This window comes from Solanum tuberosum, unplaced genomic scaffold (genome assembly GCF_000226075.1).
Source record: "Solanum tuberosum cultivar DM 1-3 516 R44 unplaced genomic scaffold, SolTub_3.0 scf00300, whole genome shotgun sequence".
NCBI classification, from domain to species: Eukaryota; Viridiplantae; Streptophyta; class Magnoliopsida; order Solanales; family Solanaceae; genus Solanum; species Solanum tuberosum.
In genome coordinates this window covers 245,106-265,475 of record NW_006239221.1, presented here as the reverse complement: position 1 = coordinate 265,475, position 20,370 = coordinate 245,106, and the positions used below count along the sequence as shown (strand labels likewise).

At 33.3% G+C, this 20,370-nt stretch overlaps 3 protein-coding genes across 4 annotated transcripts; 2 read left to right on the top strand and 1 right to left on the bottom strand.

Annotated features, from left to right (window-relative positions):
- The first annotated feature begins 1,575 nt into the window (after positions 1-1,575).
- LOC102581349 (nucleolin-like) lies at positions 1,576-5,643 on the top strand. The gene is made up of 3 exons (XM_006359440.2): positions 1,576-1,901; positions 4,883-4,995; positions 5,085-5,643. Exons 1-3 carry the CDS (start codon positions 1,773-1,775, stop codon positions 5,437-5,439), a joined length of 597 nt encoding a protein of 198 aa, XP_006359502.1. The 5' UTR covers positions 1,576-1,772; the 3' UTR covers positions 5,440-5,643.
- A 1,794-nt stretch (positions 5,644-7,437) lies between these two features.
- Positions 7,438-8,628, top strand: LOC107063038 (F-box protein At5g07610-like). Its single transcript, XM_015314436.1, has one exon. It carries the CDS (start codon positions 7,438-7,440, stop codon positions 8,626-8,628), a length of 1,191 nt encoding a protein of 396 aa, XP_015169922.1.
- Positions 8,629-8,957: 329 nt separating this feature from the next.
- Positions 8,958-11,789, bottom strand: LOC102580798 (triphosphate tunel metalloenzyme 3). 2 transcript variants are annotated; one of them, XM_006359438.1, is made up of 2 exons: positions 10,768-11,789; positions 8,958-9,231 (listed from the first exon to the last, which is right to left on the bottom strand). In XM_006359438.1, coding segments are annotated over exons 1-2 (609 nt in total). In that variant the 5' UTR covers positions 11,376-11,789; the 3' UTR covers positions 8,958-9,230. The 2 variants fall into 2 exon arrangements, with proteins under 2 accessions (XP_006359500.1, XP_006359501.1); XM_006359439.1 differs by lacking the exon at positions 8,958-9,231 and having other exon boundaries at positions 10,767-11,789.
- Between the last annotated feature and the right edge of the window lie 8,581 nt (positions 11,790-20,370).

Here is a 20,370-nt window from a genome sequence, read left to right as displayed (position 1 = left end):
TTCATAAATGTAGTTTTGTAAGTATTCACCGAAGAGTGTGATTCATAAATGAAAATTTGTATGTATTGATGTCGTGTTTATAGACGTCAACGTTCGATACTCTTTCTAAGAGAGTAATAATGTTCATTTTTTGGTTGAAGGCCCAACCCGTCCCAACCTGTGGCCCGCTTAGGACTGAATTAAGCTGCTATTTTATAAGTTCTTTAATTAAAAGGGTCAGCCCGTCCCAACCCATTTAACTCTATAGCCCATTAAGATTTGATTGAATTGGGTTGGGCCAACCCATTTTAACAACTCTAATCATTACTTATCATTATACATATATCCAATTACATACTCCATATAATATTGTTATATAAATACATGTGCAGGCAGAAATTGAAAGCTTCTGTTTGAAATTTACCTGAAGCAGTTCGTAAGCCGCGATGACAAAACCCTTCGCCCTTTTCTTCTTTTCCTTTTTATTTCTTTTCTGAATTAATTATGTACTAAAAGTGATAACTTATTTTATTAAATATAAGCTCAATGGTGTAGGGACTTAAATAAATTATCACTTTAGCCTATTAACTATCGATTAAGTCATTTATCTATAATTACCCATCAATTAATTAACTCATGTTAAACGAATAGTTCAAAATTTCCAAAAATGACCTCCCGGATCATTACATACTAGTTTATGCTACACTATGTTTGGATGGTTGTTACTTATTGTTTCATAATGTATCGTATTGTATTGTATCCTACTGTATTGTTCTAATGAATACAGTGTTTTGATAGATTGTATCATTCTCCACCGTTACATAATGTCACATATCTAGAATTTGAATGATAAACCTACAAGAAAAATAGTGTACGAGATAGAATTATTATGAAAAAGGTAAGGTAACGATAAAATAGAAATATTAAATAATAACAGAAAATATTAAGGTAACAACGCGATCACACCAAATCGATCGTTACATAAAATCAGTCTTTTCCTTGTTATCTAACAATGAATTTTAAACGAAACGATATGATACAATATAATTAAAACATAATTAAAACAAACATTGTATTTAAACTAACAATACAATACTATAAATAACAACATCCAAACAAGGTGTAAAACAGTGAAAAATTTCATAAAATATTTCGAGAAACATCCTTATTTATTTCATCCCGCCTACAGAACTACCCCTTTGTAGTTTACTTGCCCCAACAAAACGATACTAACAATACAATACTATGGGTAACAACCCTCTAAACAACTACGGGTAACAACCATCCAAACAAAGTGTAAGACAGTGAAAAATCTCATAAAATATTTTGAGAAACATCCTTATTTATCTCATTTCGCCTACAAATAAGGTGTAAGACAGTGAAAAATCTCATAAAATATTTCGAGAAACATCCTTATTTATCTCATTCTGCCTATAGAATTACCTCTTTATATTTTACTTGCCCCAAACAAAACGACAAATTTTGTAACCAACCCCCCCCCCCCCTCACCAACAACCCCCAAACAATAACTCTCCTATTTTCCCCAATTTTTCATTTTTCCTTCTCAAACCACCCCCCTCCCCCCAAAAAAAAAAAACCCCACCCCCCCTAATGTGGGGACAGTACAATCAAAGCCAACCCTAACCCAGAAAACTCTCTCCTCATCTCTCCTCTAAATCTTTCAACTTAACTCTTTTCAAAATTAATTTTTTGTTTCACTTTAACTCTCTTTCTTGTTTCTCTTTTTCTTGAAAAAAAGAGAGGAAATTTTGGTTTTTTTTTTTTTAGGGGAAATGGAGGTGAAAAGTTTCAGCTCTGATGTAGCAGCTTTTGGGAAAATAGGGGTGAACTCTGTTCTTGAAGCTGTTGTTGCTGAGACCCTTTTGGTTACTCAGAGATCTGTTGCTTCTCTGCTCATGGTGGTATAAATAAAACACTTTTCCCCTTTTGTTTTCTTGTAAAATTTTGATTTTTATGTTGTGGGGGTTTAGTTTTCTTGCTCTTTTTTTGCTTCTGTTGTGTGTGGTTTTGTATTTGAGTCCCACCCCACTGACCAAAATATGTTTTGTTATTTGGGGTTAGTTTTTTTTGTTCTTTATTGAGTAATTGAGGTTTTATAGTTGATAATTTAGCTGTTTCATTTGAATTTCTAGTTTTCTGTGTTTGATATTGTGTTCTTGAAGTTGTGTATATGGACTGTGTTCTTTTTTTAAGTAACTGTTTACTGGAGAATTCAGTTTGTTTCTTCATTGTTAATGTTTGTTATGCTACTGTGTTATTCTTCATTGTTTTTAGCATGAATTCTTTGTTACTGTATTTGCTTTACTTGTCTTTTTCTGTTGATATGTTTTACATGAGGGGAGGATCTATTACAAATAGTGGCTCTACCTTCACGAGGTAGTAATGATTAGGTTATTACACTGTGGTTTTTCAGACCTTTACCTTCTAGAGTTAGTTAATTAGTTTTAGAAAACTTTTACTTATACACTTAGTATAGTCAGATCTTGTCGAGGGTCTATTGGAAGCCGTCTCTCTACCTCCAAGGTGCAAGGGTAAGGTCTGTGTACCGTTTACCCTTCACAGACCTTACAATGTGGGATTACACTAGGTATGTTGTTGTTGTACTTAATCGTCAGAACTTGTAACCTGTTTGACTCAGTGTTGTGAAAGGCGGTCGCCAATGGCGAGAGGCGAAGCGACCCTTCATCGCCTATTAAGCTTTGTGGCACTGCCATCTTCAAAAGGCGACAAAGGCGTGGCCTTTTTATTTTCTTAAAAAAAGAAGGTGACCAATTTAGGATTTCTAAAGTTAAAAAGGTAATTTTAGGGTTGTCTTTCCAAATTTTCACAATTGCACTTTTAGACTGCGATTGTGACTCCAACCAGTCCACTTGACTAGACTTCTTCGGTGACTCCAAAGTCCAACCAGTACATATTTCTTCTTCCTTTGTTTCTTTTTCCTTCTTCAGACTTCTGAGTTATTTCTATCTCTGTTTTGACTTTTGTTATGTTTTTTTACTCATTCAAGTTCTAGATTTTTAGTATCTACAATCTATTTTCAGTTGAACTGAAATATTGTTAATATGTTATTGCTATTGAGATTTTGATTATTTATATATGCAGTTAAATATTTTAACTTTTTTGTTTATTTGGTGCTGGCCGCACTTCAAAAAGGCGAGCGCCTTGCAGCTCATCTCGCCTTGTGGCAAGGGCAGACCTTTCTCGCCTTTCGCGTCCAAAACATTTGTCTGACTCTTGCTATCAAAAGACCAACCTGTAAAACCATAATTTATTCGAATACATGAATGTTGAAACTGTTTCATTAACAAAGCTTTTACTTGTATTTCATTTAGTACACTAATAAATGTTTCAAACATAAAGTAACCTATTCCTAAACCAGCATTGAATGTCAATGCCAAATTCAAGTAATTGTAACTACTCTCCCCTCTTGTTATGTGAATCTTCTGTATTTAAGCCCCATTGGGAAAAGTTCTCTTCACTAGTTCTATTAGTGAAAATGGTATTGAGATACGCCATGTCCCTCCACATATTCTTCTCCTTCATGATGACATGTATGGTCATGTCAGTACAAGGAGAGCTTACGAAAGTTCCATTAAGGCCTTATCTTAGAGGTAATCCAGGGCTATTTCCACAAGCGATTGCACCTCGTCATGATATTTCAGTGGTCAAAAGAGTAGAGGATTGTGAAGGACAGGTACGTAAAGCTATTAACAAAGGGCTAACCCATGTTGAAACCTGTGAACCCTGCTTATTGTGAGGCTGTTAATGTTACAAAAACTTCTAACCTTACAATGTTTGGAGATGAAAATTTGAACGTGGGTTGTGTTTGATTTGTAATTGACTACTGCAAATGTTCAGTAGCGTCTCTCCCTGTCCCCCATCTCCCTAAACCATTAGTGGGAGTTACCTAGTGGGGAGGATGCAGGTACAATACGTCGAGGTGCAAGTAAGCTGCCCCAAACACTACAGTTATTAAAAAAAAGAGAAGGTCTAGTAGCGTCTCAAAGCTGATTTACATTATTCACATCTTAGCCATACAAAGCCTCTTGAGATGAAATCATCTCCTTGTCAACGTAGTATATAGGTGTTTTGTATTTTCTTTTTCCTATAATTCAGACACCTCTGTGTGGTATTCTCTAATAAACGTTCTCTGTTCTACTTCCCTATAATTCATACACCGCTGTTTGTTATGCTCAGATTTAAGGATTATAATTGTAGAAGTTGGTTGAAACAATGGTTTTAACCTACCTTATCAAAAAGAGAGTTGAAGAAACGAGAGTTCTTTGAAGTATATATCATGGTGTTTAGGAAGATTATGGAAGAAGTAGCATAGAAAATGTTTGTGGAAGAATTGTTGCTCATATATTTGAAAATATGCACAGATCAGACTAACATTTTGAACATCGATATGTGCTGTCAAAATATGGTTTTCTAGTTCAATTTTCTGCTATTTTTGGCATTTTTTACTGGATCTTGTTGTTCTACTGGTCATAATTATTCTGGCTTGGTACTGTTTCTTTGAACAGAGTTTCATGTTTGATTGTGATGAGTCATCTTCTTTCCTTGACATTTGTCACTGCTGTAAATGCTAATGCTAAAGAATTTTTATGTATGTAGGCATTTCGTATGCTTAGTGCCTTCTTGAAGCATAGTTGTATCTGTGTATTTGTACTCACAAGCCTTGAAGATTTAATTTACTTTTGGCTTTTACCTTGAATTCTGGCCGTTCTGCCTCGTTAAACATAACTGCATTTGTTTCATTCAATACTGTGAAACTTCCTGTTCACTTCTACATGTCATTAAGCTTACGGTGCACTGATTGAGGACTTGATGTTCCTCAAATTTTTGCCTAAATCCCCTTACGGAAGTTTTTGGATTTCAGGTGGGATGTTTGCTGAAGGATGGTGCTCCATTGTCAGAGTTGGCAACCATTGCTCCATCGTCAGAGTTTGTAAGCATTGCTCCATTGTCGGAGTTGATAAGCCCCGATAGAAGGTAATATTCGTCTCACCTGCATTCTTGGTATCACTGAACTGGAAGTTCCATGTTACAAGCTTCAACAAGTCTAATGAAGTCAATTTTAGGTTTCCCTTTGAGGCGCTTAGTCAAAAGAACCAAGCTTGTACCCAGAATAAAGATGGCAGTGATACAGAGGATGATAATGATGACGATGGAGATGCTGAGGATCAGGATGATGACGATGATGCAAATGATGAAGATTTCTCAGGTGAAGAAGGGGGAGATGACGAAGAAGAAGAAGGAGATCCTGAGGAGGATCCTGCAGCTAATGGCAACGAAGGGAGTGATGACGATGATGAGGATGATGAGGATGGTGATGAAGGGGGTGATGACGACGACGATGATGATGATGGTGATGAGGAAGAGGAAGAAGACGAGGAGGAAGACGAGGATCAACCACCTGCCAAAAAGAGAAAGTGAAGTGTTTGTTAGATGTTTATATTCTGCTTCTCTATCATGGTTGAGGAGAGTATGTAGTGGAAAGAGAAGGGGAGGTTTAGCTTTTCTGTCTCTGACAGTGTAGGAAATTAACCATCCTTGTTCAGAACAAATGAAGTGTTGGATTGTTACTTATGCTACATGTTACATTTAATTGGACTAATATTCTGCATACTTGGTTAAATATCTGTCAGTCTATCGGAAACCACCTCTCTTTCGTACATCTTACCTTTCCCACATCTCACTTGTGGGATTTTTCGAAAACGACCTCTCTATCTGACAAAGATAGAGGTAAGATTTGCATATATTTTACCTTTTTTAGATCTTACTTGTGGGATTATATTGGGTATGTTGTTGGTACCTTTTTTCGATCTCATTTGTGGGATTACACTGGGTATGTTGTTGTTGGTAAGGTATCTATCAATCTATTGGAAACAACCTCTCTATGTCACAAAGGTAGAGGTGAGGTTTGCATACACTTTATCCTCCTTCGGATCTCATCTGCGGAATACCTTTTTTAGATCTCACTTATGGGATTACATTGGGTATGTTGTTGTACCGTATTGAGTAGGGATTTGAATACTTCCATTTTAGAAGCGGTAGCTTACTGCCTCCCTCGGAGTGAGTAGTTTCCTTCCCTTTTTAAGAATGTTTTAAGTAATCTGCTTAGCAAATTATGAATCTCTCAATGTTTGGAGGTGGAGTGGAGGTACATGGTCCAAATGGAAATTCAATCAATTAAATACCTCAAAAAACTATACTATATATGCAAATGTGATGAAAATAAATTATTTTTTCTAAGTATATAAATTATTGAATTCGCTTAAAAGACGAGAAGCTTCTAGTTTAGTGGCAAGTGGATTCAATATCCTATTATATATACAAAATAAAATTTTAATCCTAGATCCACTCAGAGGGTATGAAACTAAAAAAAAAAAAATGAAAATTATGACAGACAAAAAATAGTGGAAGTATAGATAGTTCAAATCACTTTGATAGGTAGGTTTAGTCGTTGTAGGAAATAAACTTTATTGAATTTTCTATTATAATAAAAATAAAATGTGTATATTAAAACTATTAATGAATGACGTAAGTATATATAGTCAATGAATTAATTAATCTCAATATCTTCGATATAAAGTATAGTAAGGGGAAACAATTGAAGTTAAAATTTTAAAAATGAAATAAATTCAAATAATAAAAAATTTAATGTTGAACCGGTCAAATTTAACGGAAAGATATTGAATTATTAAAAGTTGAATATTTGATGTTTGATGATCAGGCAAAGTCAAAGCAACTAGTTGTATCATACATTAACCTTGCTGGCACTTCTATAGTCAAAAAATAAGTTGGAGAGTTACGAAAAATATCTATATTTTGAATGGACGAGAATATCTAATTTTACTTTAAAAATCAAAATTGGTTTATTTATCCTTGTTTTGGAGTTGCCGTTAATATGAAAGATATTTTTGAGCTATCTGACTAGTTGTAGGGCAATTTTGAAACATAACGGAAGGTAAAGTTAAACCTATTTCGAATAATTGAGAAATATTTTTTTGACCCTTTCTCTTTCATTTTTTAAAAACTAATATTGCCACTACACTTAACCCTTACAATTGAGTAGTACTTAAATCAAAAGTTTAACATGAACTTACCTTAATCTAACTCCACAATTTTCTGTATCCTCATGTATTATAAACTATAGCATTGACTTTTAAGTTGCATATTAAATTCCATTTGAGGAATCAATAAAATAAAAGAATATCAAAAGGAAACTTTCTCTACAAGCTCAATTTTACAGCAAAACACACACACAAAAAAAACAGCTTTAAAATGGCCATTTCAAGTTCCAATATTCTACACTAGATTCAACATAACCGAGAGTCCATTAGAAACAGTCTTTATATACCGTAAAGGTAGAGGTAAGACTTGCATACATCCTACCCTCCTTAGACTCCACTCGTGGAATTACGATACAAAATGTCAAAGAGCAAAAAGAAGATCATAGCATTTTCTGCAAATGTAGTGTTTTCTAATGAAGAACTATTGACAGAGATCCTCCTTCATCTCCCTGTAAAATCACTCGTTCGTTGCAAATGTGTATCGCGAAAATGGCTTTGTTTAATCTCTAGCCCTCACTTTACGCGCCTCAGAGTCCCCTGTTTTCGCCCTGCTAGTGGCGTTTTTTTGTACCATTGTTCATTTTTAACCAACCCTTATCACAAGTTTGTGTCATTTAGCCTGGAAAATCCAATTCCAACACCATTACAACAGTTTCCTTTTCTACAACATTATCATCACAATCCTAAAATCATGATATCGCAATCTTGCAATGGACTTTTGCTCTGTCATACAGTTCATAATCCGTTCACGTTTGATGAAAACTACTACATATTCAACCCGACTACTCAACAATTCGTCACACTTCCTAGACCATTATCAGGAGATGTTATCGGAATGAGTTTAGCCTTTGATCCATGGAAATCATCTCATTACAAAGTTATCTCCCTCCAAATTTCTAAACTTGAACCTGCAAATCACCTGATTGAGATTTACTCACCTGAACATAAGAAATGGAGAGTTTCTGGACAAACTTTTCCTAGACATTACGATATATGTTTCAAAAACGGACTAGTTTACTGGAATGGAGCCATTTATGTGTCATGTATCAAACGTTTCAACGTAGAACAAGAAAAGTTTGAAGAGGTTGCCATACCTGAAGTCCAAGATCATGAAGAGGATGATTACAGGATCGTCTACTTCGGGGAGTCTTATGGCCATTTGCACCTCATACAAGTGAATCGCCAGAACTTAGCTTTGTACAATGTCTACGAGATGAAACATGATGGTACAGGGTGGTTCTTGAAGTACGAGGTGAATGTTGAAGATGTTGTGTTGGCATTTCCTCATATAATTCGAGGTTTTCTCGAGACAACAGATTTTCATTATTATGGCATGGCTGTGCTAGATGTTGTAAGAGGAGATAAAGAAGAGGATTCATTCTTGATTTTGCATATTCCTGGAATGGTTATACTACGTTACAACTTGGTGGATAAGTCATTCTACAAGCTCTGGGATTTTGACAATGGAGTTCATGATGCATTTGCTTGGTGTCTGCATTTTGATAGATCAAACACTTACCAGTACATTGAATCTACCTATTGTTGGTAAGTACACAAGCACCTCACGCTGTTTGGATGATTGTTAGTTTAAATATAATGTTTGGTTTGATTGTTACTTAAATTTTATGATATGTTGCATCAATAATTTATTTTAAATCTTGTCAAAAAATCTATAGCGTAATGATCAAAGTAACCAGAACTAACAAAGCTAACATTGAAAGATGACAAATCAGCCAACAACATACCCAATATAATCCCACAAGTGGGGTCTGGGGAGGGTAGAGTGTACGAAGACCTTACCTCTACCGCATAGAGATAGAGAGGTTGCTTCTGATAGACCATCGGTTTCAAATAAAGCATTTCCAAACAGATAGGTGAGAAACATAAAGTCCAAATTAAGCTTCATACTCCATTTCCACAAATAGAAGTTGATGTTCAAAATAGTACTCCAAAAATAAAATAAGAAACTAATATTCGAGAGGTTTAGTGAAACTCTTATCAGCAGGAGGGTAAGTGATTAGGAAACCACAATATTATTTCATGTCTGTCAAGTCTTCTCAAACATATGCCAGATGGTAAGCCTTAAACTGCAAAATATTGAGGCAATGAACACTTCAAGCCTTCGAGATATGGTACCATCTAGAAGGTAAACCTGCAGTGTAATAGAAATGTAGCGGGTTATAGTCACCTAAATTGACATCACCACAAGAAATCAAGTGATATGAATTGATGCCCGACATAATGTCGTGGTGTTCAGATTTCACTTTGTTCACAAAACATGGAAAGCGCCAAAGAAAATGCAGGAAATCCAGTACAATTGGAGAAACTAATCATGCTGAACGTTAAAATATCAGAACACTTTGTACAATTGCAATTTCCATAGGTTTTTGTAAAACCATTGGCAATTGAGAAGTGCATCGCAAGCCTGTTACTATCATTTTACCATATTGCACAAACAAAACCTCCAAGAGCTAAATCACAAGTAATCGCTAGCACTCTATAATGTTCACTCATATATCAAAATTTGTCCTTGAACTAATCCAAATTGAGGCATTTTTGAGTCACGACATAACGGAGGGTAATGCTAACCTGTTTCAAATAGATCAGGTATGTTTTTGGCTCTTTTCCCTCTTTTCATTTCAATTCTAATATTGCCACTACACTTGCCCTTATAATTGAGAGGGTATTAAACCAAATTATAGAATGAACTAGGCTTAATCAACTCCACAGTTTTTTAATCATCATGTATTAAACTATTGCAATGACTTTTCAGTTGCATATCAAATTGCATTTAAGGAATCAAATAAAAATCCAACAGCCAAAAAAGAGGAAACTTTCTCTGCAAGATCAATCTTTTGCAGAAAAAAATTGAGCTTTAAAATGGCCATTTCGATTCCAAAATACTACAACAGATACACAATGCCAAAGAGCAAAAAGAAGATCATTACCTTTTTTGCAAATGTAATGTTTTCTATTGAAGGACTATTGACAGAGATTTTCCTTCATCTGCCTGTACAATCACTTAGCCAATGCAAATGTATATAAAAAGAAATGGTGCTCATTAATTTATAACTCTCACTTCACGCGTGTCAGAATTCCCTATTTTAGCCCGGCAAGTAGCATCGTTTTGTAACATTATTCATATTTAACCAACCCTTTTTAGACTTTTTGAGCTCATTACACAGTTGTAATGAAGCTCTCTATGTAGTCCCAGCTTTTTTTCTCCTTCGATAGAGTTGGATTGGAAGAGTCAGCCTGCGGGGTAAGCCTTTTCATGTGTGCGCATTATTGTTGATTAGTCTGTTTTTTCTGGAGTAAGAAATCCAATAGGGATTCCAAATCTACCATAACATAAGGAGAGGAGGTAGAGCAATAGCTTGGGTTGACCCTCTTAATGAAGATCGATCTGGCAGAGGAGAAGTAGATCCATTCAATAATGCGTGCGCAGTTTTCTACTCTTTTATATAATAACTTTACCAATGAAATACTTCCTAACACTAATCATAGACAAACTTTACGAATTTCATTCCATCTGCCAATTTATCAAGCATAACATCAGATCATGTGTATCCAAGATTACTTCATACAAATGCACACATACACCATTCAAATACATGTAAATCACAACAGACACATAGAAGATGCAGCAATATTGGATAATTAATCAAGTACTACAAGATTCACTTACTAAGGCAACTTTCCGGCCCGGAAAGTAGCAAACTTTGACACTTCTGAATAGCTGTAATCAATGTCATTGTCCTTCAAAAATGCCTCAATCATTGCTTTAACTTTCTCTGGCTCCAAGCTTTCACATTCAATCTCATAACAAGTCCCAAAGTCATACATAGTCTCATCTACCTCCAATACCACACCACACCACTCAAACACATTCCTCACATTCTTAAACCCACCCAATCCAATAAACCCTTCCTCCCCAACGTGAAATTCCTCTCTTGCCCTTTTCAAAACCCTAGAATCTACCTCCATCAGTTTTCTAGGGTTAGAAACACATTCATATCCAATTTTCGGATCTAATTCCTCTTCATCCTCTTCCACTCGGCTAACACCGTCGATAATTACAGCTTTAGCCTTGAGACACACCATGCATTTCACGTTCTCCGAATTCTCATAGAATCGGAGCCGGAGAACAGCCCGGCGCGAGCTCAGCTCGCCGGCAGCGCCATCGAAGAAAGTGTTACGCTGGTGGTGTGTTTTTTTGTGGTACGATGAGTAAAGTGAGAGAACCTTCTGATGTGCTGCTGAATCCGGCAATCGGAGCTTCACTTCAACCTCCATTAATTGAGGCCGATGCGGTTGTTTTTGGAGGAGGGATCGACTGTTGAGCGGTCGAAGTGTTGGAGGAGAGAGGAGGCACCGGCTGTGGCAGCGCCGCCGGTAGCGGTGGTGGTACTGGTGGAGGAAGAGGCGGCGATGAGGGCGGCGCGTTTGCGAGCTTCTTCGAGTTCTTCTTTGTCTTCGATTTTGACTTCGATTTTGCTGGGTTTTCTTCTCAGCATTTCTGTTTCGTATATCTCAAGCGAAAGTTCAGTTTTTTTTTAATTATATGAAGAAAAGTGGAAGTTTTAATTTTCATAATGAGACCTTTGGGTATCTTATAATTGTGGAAATACTCCAAATTTTGCTTCGGAGTGACTTTCGTGATGGAAAAGATTTGAGAATGAGGTTGAATTAGTTCGGACAAGTGATGAAAAGATTCACTGATTGGCTAAAGTGGATGTTACGAGTCGTACGAGTATATCAAAGAAGTTTTGTGAAGAGGGGATTAGATAGAACATAGTTCATGTGTAGTTTACTGAAGACATCTTCTTAACACTACAAGATATGGAGATTGAATACAATATTTGTTTTGATTGTTACTTAAATTTTATTGTATCGTATTGTTTAAATTCATTCTTAGGTAATGATGAAAACACTCATTTTATGTAACGGTCGATTTGGTGTAATCACGTCATTACCTTAATATTTTCTTCTCATTTGTCTTTATTTATTATTTTATAAGTATTTCATGTTTTACTTTACATTTTCATAGTAGCTCTACCTCATACCTTACTTTTCTTGTAGGTTTATCATTCAAATTGGGCATGTAACGACGAAGAACGATACAATCTATCCAAACATTGTATTCATTAAAACAATACAATACAATACATTATGAAACGATACTCACAACTATCCAAACTAAGTGTGAGGGATAGGGTAGAGGTTTAGTAGGTGTCCAATCTTGATTGTCACTAGAGTGATAAAATTAGCTTATAAAAACATGACTCATTAAATTTGCTTAAGTTAAGATAGGTTATTAACCCGTTTATTTATTCGCTCAATCAATTTTACTTGTTTAATTCAGTCTATTTAATTAAAAATTAAGTGAATATGTAACTCAAATTGACTAATGATAAACCTTTCAAACTATTATCAAAAAGATTTTTAAAACAAATTTATGTTTCAGGAGTATATAGCCATAATAATTTTAAAAATGAACAAATAAAGAAATTTAAACTTAATAAGAATTATATTGGACAATTTGTGTTATAACCCGGTTTTTAGCCCATCTTAGCCAACCAATTACTAATTTTCTATTTCAAGAATCATTTCTTGCTAATTTTATTGCTTTGGATATTATTGTAATATCTTCGTTCATAATATTAAAATAATTTTCTTTTTTACTTGTCTATTGTAACATATTAAGAGAAAAAAAAAATCCTATTTTATTCTCAATATTAACTACTAATTTTCCAAGTTATATCTCTTTTTTTTTTTTGAAATTCTAATAGTCATGAAGATTAAAGCAAAATATTCACTTTATTTATTATTTTTAAAGTAAATGAAAAGTTCATTGTCAACAAGTAAAAAATGATTTTTTTTCGGAATTCATTGCGGACAAGTAAAAATAAAGAAAGGATATTAATTTGGAGTCTGTTTAATAGGGTAGTATTTCTTTTATTTTCCATTATATTAGGACCTCAATAGTCAAAACCAAACCAAATACAATTTTTTGTGTTTAATAAATATAAAAATAATTTATTTATTATATTCTCAAAATTGTAACTTAATTGTAGAACCACAATTAATACCAGTACTGAAACTGTTTTCATTAACAAGGCTGTTAATCTTCTTATTGCATTTAGTAGATATAGTAAATGCTTTACACACATGAACATTATATAAATCACAAGTCCAAAATTCCAAGTAAATATAACTATAAAAATTCCAAAATTCCAAGCAAAAGTTAATTTTTCATTACACTTTTTGTATAGCAAAATGGTGCAAAAATTCTTCATTTCCCCCCTCATTTTCTTCATAATAACATGTGGAGCTATTTTAGTACGATCCGAACTTACAAGAATTCCGAAAAGACCTTATCTTAGAGGTAATCCTGGACTATTACCACGAGGTGTTACATTTCATAAAGCTATTAGTCCAAGAATTTCTGAAAATTATGTTGTTAGTCATCCCATTAGCAAGAATTATAATACTAATTCGATAGTACCGAAGAGACCTTACATTAGAGGTAATCCTGGACTATTACCACGAGGTGTTACATTTCATACACCTATTAGCCCAAGAGTTTATGAAAATCATGTTGTTAGTCCTCCTGTTAGCAAGAATTCTAATACTCATTTGATCGTACCGAAGAGATCTTACCTTGGAGGTAATCCTGGACTATTACCACGAGGTGTTACATTCCATAAAGCTATTAGCCCAGGAGTTTCTGAAAATTATTTTGTTAGTCCTTCCATTAGTAAGAATTCTAATACTAATTCGATAGTACCGAAGAGACCTTACCTTAGAGGTAATCCTGGACTATTACCAAGAGCTGTTACATTTCATAAAGCTATTAGTCCAAGAGTTTCTGAAAATCACGTTGTTAGTCATCCCGTTAGCAAGAATTTTAATACTAATTGGATAGTACCGAAGAGACCTTATCTCAGAGGTAATCCTGGACTATTACCACGAGGTGTTACATTTCATAAAGCTATTAGCCCAAGAATTTCTGAAAATGATGTTGTTAGTTCTCCCGTTAGCAAGAATTCTAATACTAATTCGATAGTACCGAAGAGACCTTATATTAGAGGCAATCCTCGACTATTACCACGAGGTGTTACATTTCATAAAGCTATTAACCCAAGAGTTTAAAAAAATCATGTTAATCCTATCACTGCTAAATTTTCTAATATTAATTCGATAGTACCAAAGAAACCATATCTTAGAAGTAATTATGAACTATTACCATAAAGTGTTATATTTCATAAAGCTATTTGCTCAAGACTTTCAAAAAATTAATCATGATTAACATGTTGTTAGTCCTGCCACTAGCAAGACTTCTAATACTAATTTTGTAGAACAATATGTATCGTGATAGGAAAATGTTAATTCAATAAAACATTCCACTTGAATCTTAGTTAGTTGTTTTTAAAAAAAAATTATGTTCTCTTTTCTTAAATTTTTAGCATGACGTTTCTACTATTGTATTTACTTTTCATACTTACTTATGATTTGTGTTACTTGAATCTCTGATTAAAAACAATCACTTTACATTCACAATGTATGAATAAGACTTCGTACACACTATCCTCCACAAGTTCAGTACTTGTGAAATTACGTTATTGATATGTTGATGTTGTTATTGTTAATTAAACAAAGCAAAAAATGGTGCATATTTTTTCATTTCTCTTTCGACTTAATAAGCAGTAATTGCTATCATTTTAATTTTAAAGGTCAATTTTTTTTAAAAAAAAAATTCAAAAACTATAAATAATAAATACCTAATTTTAAAATATTGAAAATCTAAAGTTGAAAAGCAATATTATTGGTTGAGCTACTTTAAAATTATCTTCCCAAAACGCAAATGACCAAATGAGTTTGGTGATCGTAGAAATAGTGTTAATTGGCCATTTTTTTATCTTCTTTTTAAAAAAATATTCTTTGTGTTTTAATTTGATAGTCTGAATTTTAACTTTGACTCGTGAATTAATGAGCTGTCAGAAAAATAAAAAATATTTTTTAAGCAGACTAAAAAAATAAAAAATAAAAAAAATAAAAAAAAAGAATGTAATTATTGTCATAAATTTTTAATGTCAATATGACGAAAAATTTATATATTTTAAATGTTGATCAAAACTCAGTAGCTCGAATAATTTAAATCATAAAAGAGGGAAGTGCCACATAAATTATGATTAAAAAAAGTAATTTATATTTAATGATAATAAATTCATAAGAGTAAAAATCAATGTAATGTAAGTGTGAATGAGTTTCTATGGTCAAAGGTCACATAAATTTAAATCTTTTTAAAAAAAATTATCACATTAACTATGACAGAAAAAAGTAATTTATATTTAATGATAATTCATATAATTCAATGTAATGCAAGTGTGAATGAGTTCGTTTTGACTATTTGTATTTTAAAATTTGACTGAAATTTGAAAACTATTATCATTAATTAAATGTAATTGTCACAATAATAATCCCGTGTCTTGTAAAACTAATCACGACATAAATAATGTGACATGTAAAAACAATTTGACAGTCAATTTATGCTCATCCTTTAGTACCTAAACTTCATAAATAGAATTTATTAGATATTACACCTAAGTTTTATAAACTCCTATTTAAGGAGAATGTTAATCACAACTTCATAATCTAATTCATACATTACCACCCTTTCTTCTCACTAAATTTTCAAGAATCCAATTCACTAGACGATTTCTCTTACACACACAAAAAAAAAAATGGTTTCAATATTATCTTCATTTCCATGCCTAATTTTGATTTTGATATTATCTTTTTCGATGTTAATCCAACCGGGGCTTCTATGGCATGCTCCATCTGGTGATTTGTCTGAATTTTACGCGATGCCACAATGTTGGATGGCCATGGAAGAAACAATGGTGTGTGGCTATAAGGTCTCCGCGATTCTTGGAGGAAACTTAGGGGATGGTTCTATGGACCTTGTTGCCATTGGTAATAAGTGTTGCAAGGCTATCAATGATGCTTCAAGTAAATGTACCTTTGAGGGTGTTAATCCACTAAACGCGTTTATTCCTCAATTTGTTAAGGATATGTGCGTTGGAATTAATAAGGAAAATCTTTTTAAACTTAACTATCCCTTTGCATATGATCAATTTCGCCACCCTTTGAAAAACTCCCTGCTCAAGAACAACCATGTGTTACATCGCAAGCTTACCTTGCCTATCCGTTCCCGGACTATTTATACCTAGTTACAATCAATTGTCTTAATAGTCTCTTGTCTTTTGTCTTCTTGGAGTCTATTTTTCTTCATTTTCAATTATGGGATTGAGATTGACTTATGGTATTGCGAAGAGTGATGGTTTATACAGTCGATCTCAACTTTTTTTTTAGAATTTAGACTTAGTTGTTGGTATTGTTCGAGTCAAGTTATGTTTGTTTATCTTCATAATATTTTCCGCTTGGTTGTTGTGGGATTTATATGAGGATATGTTATTCCTTACAGTTGTTGAAGAAATGTATTGTGGGTTTTAAGGTGGGTCGAATTTTAAATAAGTCAAACTTTTAAATTAGTGTTTTAACTATATTTTCTTAAATTAAATAAACTTGTTAATGTTAGTAGTTTTCATCAGAAATTACAAAATCCGACTAAGATGGACATTAAAGTGAACTAATTTTGGAAGACAAAAAAAATATAGATGATTTTAATGATCAATTATTACGAATTGAATAATCTATCATTTGGACAATCTAGCTTTGTAATTTTTTTTCGCTGAAATTGTTTTCTTTAGTACAATATTCAAAACATGTCTGAATCAACAATGTGTATTGACGACCTCCCAGTATACTTTCTCAATCGAGCTCATTATACAGTGGTTGTCTAGTACGATTTGTCTCTTCTGTATGATTTGTGAACTATTATACTGAAGCGAGATTTATCATGTGCGTACTTAAAGAGTAGCAGTTTTGGATCTCTTATCCTAAAAATAAAAAAGATACATAGTGTAAATGTAAAAACTGCTTATGCAATAAACTCTCTTTACAATTAAATTAAATACTTATACTCTGAACATATAGCAAGTTTAATTTGAATGTACGTATTATAACAATGTTTAATTACATTTAATATCATTACATTAATTATATTAAATATGTTATTATAAAATATTTTGTAGACAAAAATCTCTTGCGTCCACATATATAAATACCAAACTCCCACATCCAAATATATTCCACCAAAGCCCTATTCTAAGAATACGACTAACAAAAACCAGTCCTCATACTTCTCTATATTACAATGTAATCTTAAATTTTAATTCATCAAGAAATTACATTCCCTCCGCCATTAATTTGAGCCTTCAAAAACTTGTCATATTAGTCAAGTCGATAAATTTTAAATGTTATATATTTAAAATGATGGTAAAAGGTTGCTATATTAACAAGATTGTGAAGTGATATGTTTTAATATGAAATATTATTACTGATCCAAAATATTCTTACAATATGTTTTATTAAGTGTCAAAACAATGAAAAAAATTATTTCTACGATCCTCATAGAACTAACTTTTAGATTAAATTTGTCCAAAATCTATGTCTCATCATATCAAAGTTGCATGTTGGGAATGGGGTTCAAGCTTATCATGATCAAAACCGTGTTGAGGGATTGTGAATATACTCCAAATTCATGATTGTGCGCTCTCCAGTTCGTATAACAGTGTTTGGGCATTATATCATGGTGTCATGATCAGATACGTTGGATTCAATATTCAATCTCAAACTGTATCGAGAGATTGTGAATATATTCTCAATTCATGATTGTGTGCGCTCTCCGATCCGTAATTGGGCATGCACTAAGTGATGAAATAAATGTCCACATGAGATCAAGACAAGATCCGGACTTCTCATGCAACTTGGACAATACTCTTAAAGAAATAATACTTAGTTCTTTATTATAAGAATATAGTTAAAAACAATTACTAATTAGTATTTTGAATTCCTAAAATAACTCTTTTAAATATCGACATAGCTTACGAAAAACTATACGTACATTATTATCTTTTAATTGAGGTATTTGTAGCATTACTACACCCCATGCTTTTCCTACACGTATCTAATTTTAATTAATAATGGGAGATTTAAATCTTAGACAGAGTTTAGACTTTACAATTAAAAATTGTTGAATAGTTTTTTTACTTTAAATGAATACTAGCACATATGTGTTATATGAAATATTAAAAGGAAATGAAAAATTATATTGCTTAGATGTAAATGCATCATTTAGTGAAAACCAATAAATTTCAATTACATATTCAAATTACTATTTATTGGAATTGAACATTTGAACGTATAATAAAGTATTCATATTAATTAGGCACTTCAATTCAAATTTTGGGGAAAAAATATTGATATGTATTCTCAAGTGCTCATTACGTAAATAGTCATTTAAAATATATTACAATATTCTTTAATTACTGGCATTAGCCTTAATAAACGGTAAAACATCATGTCTCTTTAGTTGAGGTTGATGTATATAATTAAAGGAGATTAACGAGTGTGATTAGTTTATATGAAGGAAAATATTTTCTAGAATAATAAGTGGGTTTCTTACTTATTTTCTTGTGTTCAGTATGTATGCAAAAAATATTATACATCCTGAAATCATTTATATATAATCTAGACATATATTATGAGCGATAAGAATTAGGTGGTTGGGATGGACGCTACATGGGTGGAGGTAAAGATCGGGTGGGTTGGAGCCTTGGAGGGTAGGGAGGACACAATTAATTGTGGAATACCATTTGTAAATTTGTTTTTACTACTTCCATTATTGCACCTTGATTATTCAAATAATATATTTCACATTGATTGGAGTAACGGTGAATTGAACAAATTAAATATATGTATGGGTTGTTTCACTTGATTAAATTTATGAAAACAGTTGAAAATATTTGATGTAATTAGAACACTTAATTAAATATGTCATTAACTTGCTTAAATTAAACTGCAATCTTAAAAGCGTTAGGCAAATTAATGAAAGCTAATTGTAACGTTATTTTCACATAATAAAAAGAGAAATTAAACCAAGATCGCTAGAGGCAAAAATAGTCCCAAAAAAATGTCTCTAGTTTCTTTAATAAACATGAAAATAATATTCGTTCTGTGCTTATTAATCGCGATTGAACCTAGACTCCGGCATGTTGTTGGCGTCCAAGGTTTCGGGCCGGGCTTCTTGGGTGGTTTGGGTGTCCAAGGAAACGGGCGGGCCTTCTCATTTGGTTCGAACGGACAAGGTTCCGGACGGGCCTTCTCGTTTGGTTCGGGTACCCCAGGTTCTGGGCCGGGCTTCTCATCTGGGCTGAATAATGGTGGGCCATTTTTTTGGAGTTTTAATGGGCCTGAGGCTGATAAGTGTCTAGCAACTCTTAGAAATACTCCAAATTGTGTCCAAGAAATATTTGGGTCTTTGTTCAAAATACCATTTCAGTTTATTGGGGCTCCATTTCACTCTATTGGGCCTCAGTGTTGCAAAGTTGTTATAGATATTGAAGATAATTGTTGGCCCAAGATTTTTCCGATAAGCCCGCTTTTTCCTCTCACACTCAAAAATCTTTGTAACTCACAAGGTCAGGGTCAGGGTCAGGCTCCGACTGAACAACAACCATCATCTCCTCCGTCTCCACTTCAACCAGATGTGTATCCAAATCCACTTCCATCAACTTCAACTTCAACTTCATCGCCACCTCCACCTCAACCATACTCATACTCATTTTCATTTGCAAATAAAGGAGATTAAGAATGGGCTTGTTGGAGAATAGGCCCAAATTTGAGGTTTGGGCCTATCGAACACGAGTCCTTGAAATAAGCTATTGGGCGGGCCTTTGATCCATGAAGAATTGAAGATTTCGACAAGGAAGTGTTTTTTCACCATTTATTTCTTATGTAATTAACAAGAAAATAAGATCCTATTGTTGTTAAACAATTCTTCGAGATAATCGATTTTTGTTCCAATTTATGGATTTTTTTTATAGGACATCCAAAAAAGAAAAAGAAAAAAAAACAATGTTCTCCTTTTTCCTAAATGTTTGACAATTTCTGTCGTAACTAAGTGAATTTTGACTAACATTTCAACGAATTGCATGTTAAGCAGGTATGCGAGCTCAAATGACATATGCAACAACAAAAAAAGATATTAGCATACATACGTATGATAAGATTACACTCAATATGAGTTCAATGACTTTAAAATTCCAAATTCGCTTATGATATAGCCATATAGGAGAATCTTGAAATTACAATAAAGTTATAT